The following is an 8,543-nucleotide window of genomic DNA, read 5'->3' on the forward strand; positions in this document are numbered from 1 at the left end:
ATAATTAACTCATCACATGTAAATACTGTATCACTTATAGGCATTCAGTTCTAATCACACTAGAGTTCATCCATATCCCCAAGAACAAAAAAAATTACTCAAGCATGTGTGAAATTGACATAGAAGAGAGAGAGCATCAAGTTACAAGCCAACACCGTGTCGGGAAAGGAGAAAGGCATGGCGGTGTTGGTGGAGATGTGACCGGCCCGAAGGTCGGTGTGAAACGTTGGCGGAGCCTTCCCTTCCTTATTCTTGTCTTGGCCCTTCTTCTATGGTGGAGACGGCCTTGTTGCAGCAATGGAGGTGTGATGGCTCGTGGTGGAATAGATGAGACTTCATACCGGCGGCTAGGGTAGGAGGTGAATATATAGGTGGCCTCCACGAGTTTGCTCCATGGAGCCTCCACCTAGCCCTTCATCCAAGGGCTCCAGGGGAGTTGAATCCTCTCCAAATACCCCTTTGGACTCCAAGGATCACGTAAGAACAAAGCTGAATGAACCGGTGAAAAATTGGAGAAGTTATATATGGCTTATTTTGTAGCTCTGGTAGGTTTGTACATGATCGTACCGCGCACCGTCTTCCCTCATGAGTTTGCACGTGTAGTTTTGTATTTTGGTCGTCATTTCTTCACACCAATCTGATTTTGATGTTCTTGGACTCTGTTGATTTCATATCAAAAAGCCCGATACACACATGTTATTGGCTCTTCAATTTAGCCTTGTTGGAAAATGTCAAATTATCCAACTATCCAAAGATCCTGGATCTGATGGCTGGAACTTCTCCGGTTTGCCCCCAAGTTGGTCATTTGCGAGGTGCCAAGTCCATGGGAGTGTCAATACACCTACAAAGGCAACAAACAAAAGAAAACTAATAAAATGAATCAAAATGGTATTTATGCATAATGGACATATGAATTGTATGGATGGCTCAATGTGGCAATGATATATGGAGTTACTATGATATAAATGAGCTTTAAGATGGATTGGAAAATAGAGCCACCAGTCGTCATTAGAACTGGAGTAGATCTCACTTGCAGTAGGTGGTCTGGATGGAGTGGCTCTAGGTGCACGCTCATATATGCCCACATCTTCACCATCACCACTCTTTGGTGGAACATCCATGCCCTTGGGTCGCTCTCTAATAGCAACAACAACCACAATTAACGGATAAATACAAACATTAACTCCATAAATACGAGTCTCCATAACTCTCTCGAAGCTCTCTTGATTCTTCACAAGGTTAGCTATTTTTTGTTCAATCCTTTCATGAGTTGTATACCGAAAAAGGCTTTCGCCCCGCTTTATAGATAAAGCAATATTTTCATGAGTTGTATATATAAAGTTCTTGAGAATCTTTGACTTTGTATTTGCTGGAATTCGTGGATGTGGCTAAGTGGCTGAGGAAGGAGATCGATGTTGTAGCGTGAATACTAGTTTCTTGTCTTATAATGATGTGAAATTTTAGCGGTGACAACATCGACACCATCAGAATATGCAGGATGATGATGACAAGACCTCCCCAAGAACTTAATTGCATTTTTCTTTTGTTTTTGCAGTTTCAATGCTCGCGTTTGATTAATATAAGCCTTCCTTTCTTTTTGGAAAAGAATACAAATTAGGATTTATGGGGAAAAAATCTTATCTTTTTAAAGAATTTTTTCGCTCTCGAGAGCCAAGCTTTACTGCTCTCCTCCGTACCTGTACATTTCTTTGCTCTTCCTCCTCAGTCCAATCTCTCACATAGTCCACCACCGCGTGCCCTACGGCTGCCGCCGCTACCTCGCGTCACCGCCGACGCCTCAATTCCGCCCCACGACCACCCCACTTACCCTCCCTCCCTCCCGCCCCTCGCCCCAGCACCACGCGGCACCCAAAACACCCCAGCCTCTAACGCGCGTCGCTGCCATCGCCGTTACCGCCCTTCCTCGTCGCGACATCGCGTTCCTGCTATCTCCACCCGGCCTGCAATTTTTGGCCATTAGGTTTTGAGGTATGAGCTTGTTCTCACCAACTGTTTACTTAAGCTCCACTTGCCTCGACAATTTCTGGCTATGCCGGTGCACACATCCGGCACACCATCTAGATCCGTCCCTGCTTGACACTTTCTAGGGTAGGGTGGAGATCATTGTTGGCTTAGTGTCAGTTTCTCACACTTAATCTTTTCATTATGCTTAAACTTTTATGCTCTTAGCTACTATTTCTTTCCATTTGCAGTAACACTGGGCAGAAATGGAGAATGTGCAGTATGCCGAAGAACTCGTGAGGGAGTTTCTTGTCTTTAGGGGTTTCACGAACACGCTGCAAGCTTACGAGGCAGAATTGTCCACCGAGATCGGCAGGAACTTTGAAGTAGACAAGATCCTAGATTTAGTGTTCTCAGTGTACATACCAAAATACCAACTGGACAGACTGCTAAGCATCTTCAGCTTTTTAAAACAGTGTTTCACTTCACCTGCGGACACGGTACTCTACACGTCGCTTCTTAAACTGGAGCAGTCAGTATTACGATATTATGTTGTCAATGCCTTGAAGTCTGGAAGGCAAGAAAAAGTTGTTGAATTCTTTAGCGCAAGCGGCAGTTATCTGATGCAAAAGCGTGAAGATTGGATAGCATGGTTTGGTGCGTCTTCTTAGCCTTCTAGTGCTCTGTTGCCCACATTGTGTCTGCTTCTACTTACGCTTTGCCAATCTCAATGACACTATGCAGCTATACCATATATTAAGAACCCAAGCTTGGATCCACAGTTCCGTATGTATTTTTCCAAAGAATGGTCAGACACTTTGGTTCTTTCATTTCGGAACTTCTTAAGTGGGATATTCAATGGTACTCATATCCTTTGTATTCATTTGTACTCAAGTTAGCAGGGTGCTTTTCATCTTTCCTAATACGCAAACTTCTTATCTGAGTTATAATTTATTCACATTCTTGTTGACGCCAAACTAATATTATCGTTTGCTTAAACACCGTTTTATCCTTAAGTTTCCACGAATCCCAGCTCTTTTGAAGATTAGCACTGAAAAGAACATGATCAAGTGCCTCAAGAGTGACATAAAGCAACTGAATAACAAATTGTCAGAACTGCAAGCATTGTTAGAGGTGAAGGAAGTTGAACTATCTCTGCTGAGAAGGTAAAGCTATGCTCTTTGGACTGCAAAATTGCTCATATATCTTCAGATGCATGGCCTTTTGTAAATAGGCTATCATCTGTTTGCAACTTTGCATACGAATAGCTGATTTACAGATGTGATAGAACTAATAAAACTAGGTTCATCAAGTGCTCTTAGCTCCAGCTTTCTTCACTATTAGGTTACGTAGCTTATCAATGTAGAGTATGACGTAGAATGTGGCTGCTAGAGTTTTTGCGAATCTCAACCGCCTATGGGTATCCACTAAATATCTCGTAACTGATAAATACAGGAGTGGTAATAGTATTGATTCTGGACACAAGAATTTACTCAAGATTACTACATTTGGTTCTTCCGTTGATGGACAAGCTTTCTCAGGAGTCTACGAAGAATCCTCAACTTCAAGTATACAGGGTGTTGATTCACATACTTTGAGTTCAGTAAAATCAAGAGATGAGAAATTGTGTGATTCTTCTAGGATGAGCAATGCAGGTTGGCTCCTTTTACTAGCTAGTTTTTTTTCATACCATATTTTTTTTTGGACTGTGGTTTTCTCAAGCATATGTATGATTATTTACCATTGGGTTATGCGAGGTAACTTTTTTTTTTGGTCTGCCGACATAAGTACATAACCTTTCTTTCCCATCAACCATTCTAATATCCACACTTTGGATTACTTTTATGCTTCACCGAGCATATATTTCTATATTGATGTTCTTCAATGTATTTGTTCTGTAGATGCCCATTTAGGATACTACATTTGTCTTACATATGAAAACCTTGAAGAATAATATGTTTCTTTTGTTGCAGAAAATGAGCAGATTTTGGTGTCAGAGGAAGATTTTCCTGAAGTGAAGGTGGATTTTCAGGTACGCTATAGTTTATCCCTAGTAATTATCCATCTTTGTGGTTTCCTATATCACTAATTAAACCTGCTAACAGGAAACATTTTTAGGCCATAACAGTTCCATAAGTAGCTGTCGGTTTTCTGCTTCTGGATCAAATATTGCCAGTTCTTCGACTGATGGTACAGTGAGGTAATTGCGCTATCTTGATTCTGATTTATTTTTTGCCTAACTGAAGTTTCGAGACTTTGACCCGTTGATTTTTCAAACTCTTATAAAGAATCTGGACATACGACTCATCAACACCATCATCAAAAAATGCAACTATATACTGTGGAGCTGAAGTCAGCGCACTTTCTTGGGAATGCAGATCTGACCGCTTGGTATGTCTATCGTATATTTTAATTTTACCATGTTAGTTTTTCCACACCATTTCACCTTTGAAGAACATATTTTAAGACTTTTGTTTTATCACCCATTTCTCTTGACAATAGCTGCTCATAGGCACAGCTAATGGAGGCATTAAAGCTTGGAATGCTGATGCAAAGAGAGTTGTTTGTGACCTCAGTACATCCAAGGACTTCCCAAGGTTAGAAGGTACCACCTATTACTTTTGGGCTCACAGCTGTATCTATGCTGATGAAGCTTTTCAATTTCTTGCAGTGTGCTTGATTTGAAGTGTAGCCCTGTAGATCCCGTGTTCGTCTCTGCAGCTGCATCGAGACGGTAAACCTCAGATTTCTTGCTTTGTAAGAAATCAGTTGCCAGTTGCTGCAAAATGACAGCTTCTTTCTCCTACAAAAAAGCGTTGCTGCTAAACTCCTGTTTCTGACAGCAGTGTTTTGTCCTATTTTCACATATCAATTTAAACTATAAAAGTAATACTAGTTTCAGCATGACCTATCTACAACTAGTAGTATAGCTCTCAAATACCATTGTCTTATTGTACCTTCAATTGTTATTGTCTTATTTCCAGCTTTAAATTACTTTTCAGGCATGGATCAACTATATTTGACAGAACAGGATTTGCCTCCTTGACAGTATGGCATATGAAAACATGGAAGCCTCTGGTACTGATTTTTTTTTCTTTCAACCCCTTATCTTGAACCTAGCGGAAGTCTCTAGCCAGTAACCTTCCCGTTATGTATTTTCGTTTCTTCTATTTGAAGACAGTCCTCCCTCTTGGCGAGGATCCACCTGCTATTACTTCACTTTGCTTTAATCACAATGGGAAGATCTTGGCAGCATCTGCAACAGATGGCATGATTCACATGTTTGGTATCCTTTTATTATGTTAACTGCCTTTGACTTGGTATTTGGTATCATTTATTGCTTGAGGACAGCTAGAACTTGGTTATGTTGTTTCTTTGAGATATTATTTGTGTTTTATGATTGTTGGAGCCCATAGTACTACTCCCTTTACTGCACATAGACATGTCTGCTGGTCTACAAATCACTGGATGGCCTGCCCATGATTCCCCTGTCAGCTCAGTTCTTTTTGGGCCAGCTGAAACAAGCATCTTCAGTTTAGGCTCAGATGGAAAGGTATACAGCCCCTTTTAGTACATAAATGCAACTCTGTTGATGTATATATGCAAGTACATAACACAGTGGTAATTGTATGCACCATATGTACCATTGGACCCTGTGAATCATACAGTCTTCTAAATTCCAATGCTTAATCAGCTTTAGGCAAAGTAACAACTGTAGCATTGTTATAGGTTAACCTTCACTTCATACTTGTATTAATTGATTTTCCTATACAAATATGTACCCCATAATCTTTGGCTTAGCTTGTGTGGTTGTATTGTATCTAATGTTAACTGTATGATCTTTAGATATTTGAGTGGAGCTTGCACAATCAAGGTCAGATTATTTGGTCAAGAGATTGCAGTAGGTAAGAGTATTTCACAGTTGGTGAATCATCATTGAATTGCAAATGGCAGCTAGTGTTGGTTTGGTAAAAATGTACTTCAAACCCTTCATTTCTTTCACATATGTCCTCACTCTCACTTATTGGAGTAATGGGAGTGGAAAAGGTGTTTAAGTATGCATATAGTATAAATCTGTGTACCAGTCATATCCACTCTTGCAGTATGTGAAATAAATATTTTCAGCCAATCCAAAGAGACTAATTTGAACTATTTAGTTTCAGGCAAAACAATAGTTTTCTAGCAAGATCTCTATGCTAATGTGCTCCTATGCATTTTCGTATGGTGCATCTGGCATATAGACTTCACACACACTTTACACACTTTGAGGAAAACCAGTATTCCTTTGAAGCTTTTCCTATATAGGATCTGTAGACAGTTTTAGATGCATGCTTGAAACTCGGTAATAGCACATAATTGTGAAATTATTAGTATGCATCGAATTGACAATTAAGGTTTTTTTCATAGCATTCTTGAGCTATCCCATGTGAATGCACAGCCTCTCATATCTGATAATATCTAATGTCATGTTAGATTTCTTGATATTAGGTGAAAATTTGAAAGAAACATTGTTATTTGTGTAGGATTAAGCTTGATTTAGACAGTCCGGCTAGTTGAATTTGTGCCAATGGACTGCTGGAGTACTTTTTGGCATGAGACTGCTAAACTACTTGAATGCTCTACCTGATTGAACTTTTATTTTACCAGAACAGCATGGTATATTGTGTTGGTGTATTATGCAACTGCAAAGCAGTCCTTTCTCATTTCTCCTAATTTGTCTTCTGTGACCAGGTTTTGCAACCCTGAGAGCTTTAACAAACGCATGCATGAGGTAGCGTTGGATTCTAATGGCAAGAGGCTTCTTGCTACGTCGGGTTTGGTTCGGGCTCCAGTATACCAGGTTTCCACATTGTCCACACTCCCTAATTAAGTTCGTTTTGCTGAAGTAGATAGATGCCAATACAGCAGTCCACTATATCCCTTTCAGGTGCAGGGCCATGAGAGAGGGCTGAGGACACTTCCTCATACTGCACCTATAACAAGTGTGGATTGGCACCCCACGCGGCCAATCTATGTTACCGGTTCTGAAGACCACTCTGTCCGCGTCACATCCATTCTATGATATTCTACGTTGAGCAGTTTGCCCTTGAGATTTTGTTGATTGTCCGATGCGACCAGAGGTGCTGCTCCGTGGAGTGACCTCCAAGAGATGAACCAGTTCCATGGATCCTCATGATATTCCTGATTATCTCATCCAGATAGATCCTTTTGCGTTGGAAAACTGGGTCATGTTTGTGTTTATAGACTTGGCGAGTCGGTGAAACTATGTTGTAAAAACGGGTGAAAACATCTTCTGTGATCTCTTTACATGGTAGGAGCCTAGGAGCTTTACAGCAGGTTTCTCCCATTCCCATCAAAAGAATTAGGGATCAATCCATGCTTGGCACCAATTTTTTTTTTGAAATACACACGTGTGCTTACATGTGATTACACTAGGCACTCTGGCCACGGGGAAACGCTAGCTAAGAGCATCTCCAACAGCCGCGCTAAACCAGCGCCGCGTCGCAAATTTGACCATTTTAGTGCGCGCGCAATCGGTAGTGTCTCCAGCGGGCGCGCAATAACCGCGCGTGCGGCATATAGAGTTGGGCGTGGTCCGAATTGCTATTGCGCGCTCCATATTTGGGGCGCCCGCTTCCGCGCGTAGCACACACGAGCACTCACGTCGCACTCTCTTCCCCGTGCCACCTTCGCCCCGCACGTGACGGTGCCGGCGAGCTGACCGGATGGACGCACGCGCCGGCACCCCCCTCACCCCATCCTACAGCCGTGAACCCTTCACCGCTGTCGCCGCCGTCGCCGCAAACCCTAGCGCTGGGAGCGTTGGCCTCGCCTTCGCCGGAGCTCCTTCGAGCATTGGCCTCGCGCGCGGCCTCTTCATGCCGCCGCTGATGACCTCGGCGGCTGGTGGCGTCCTCCCGGCGCCCGCCGTGATGAAGCCACGTGCACCCCCGCCCCCCCAAGCTCCCAAATGCGGCGCGGCCGAAGAAGGGCAAGACATCCGCGAAGAACAAGACGGCGGACGGCTCCGGCACCTCGAAGGCGCCGAGGAAGAAGCTTGCAGGGCGTGTGACGAGCGCGGCGGCTACCGAAGCGCCGGCGAGCTCACTTGTTGAGCCGGCGGCCGACGCGCATAATGTGTTCGACGATATGCCCCAAAGGTAAAAAATTCCCCGAACTTTTTTTCCTTCTTTATTTTTTGAATGCATACATATAGATAGCTTATTGCATTGTTCTATATACTTTGTAGTGTGAACGATGATGCATACATGTCAACTATGGGTGTTGGCTCGAACAATTTGCATTGGTCTCAAACCAATGACATGCATTTCGAAGACCATGAGTTCGAGGTGGACGAGGATGGTGAGGGCATTGTCGATGCACCGAAAGGAAGAGGAGGCAACTACACCAACGACGAAGACGTTGTGCTATGCAAAACTTGGTTGGACGTGTTGAGGGATCCATCCGTTGAAGGTGATCAAAGTAGAGATGCTTATTGGCTCCGGATGAAAGAACAATTTGATCTTCGCAACATGATTGGAATTGACCGCTCCGCACGATCACTTCGCTCCCAGTGGTCG

The 8,543-nt window shown here is 42.9% G+C and overlaps 1 protein-coding gene across 1 annotated transcript; it reads left to right on the plus strand.

Moving 5' to 3' along the window:
* Positions 1-1,727: 1,727 nt before the first annotated feature.
* Positions 1,728-7,394, plus strand: LOC119321125 (WD repeat-containing protein 91 homolog). Its single transcript, XM_037594952.1, has 16 exons — positions 1,728-1,989; positions 2,214-2,619; positions 2,707-2,829; positions 2,987-3,128; positions 3,418-3,617; positions 3,936-3,994; positions 4,068-4,162; positions 4,251-4,353; positions 4,465-4,559; positions 4,634-4,696; positions 4,965-5,040; positions 5,140-5,248; positions 5,403-5,515; positions 5,809-5,867; positions 6,694-6,802; positions 6,890-7,394. Exons 2-16 carry the CDS (start codon positions 2,229-2,231, stop codon positions 7,022-7,024), a joined length of 1,872 nt encoding a protein of 623 aa, XP_037450849.1. The 5' UTR covers positions 1,728-1,989; positions 2,214-2,228; the 3' UTR covers positions 7,025-7,394.
* The last annotated feature ends 1,149 nt before the right edge of the window (positions 7,395-8,543 follow it).

Source organism: Triticum dicoccoides, chromosome 1B, assembly GCF_002162155.2.
Source record: "Triticum dicoccoides isolate Atlit2015 ecotype Zavitan chromosome 1B, WEW_v2.0, whole genome shotgun sequence".
Lineage (NCBI taxonomy): Eukaryota > Viridiplantae > Streptophyta > Magnoliopsida > Poales > Poaceae > Triticum > Triticum dicoccoides.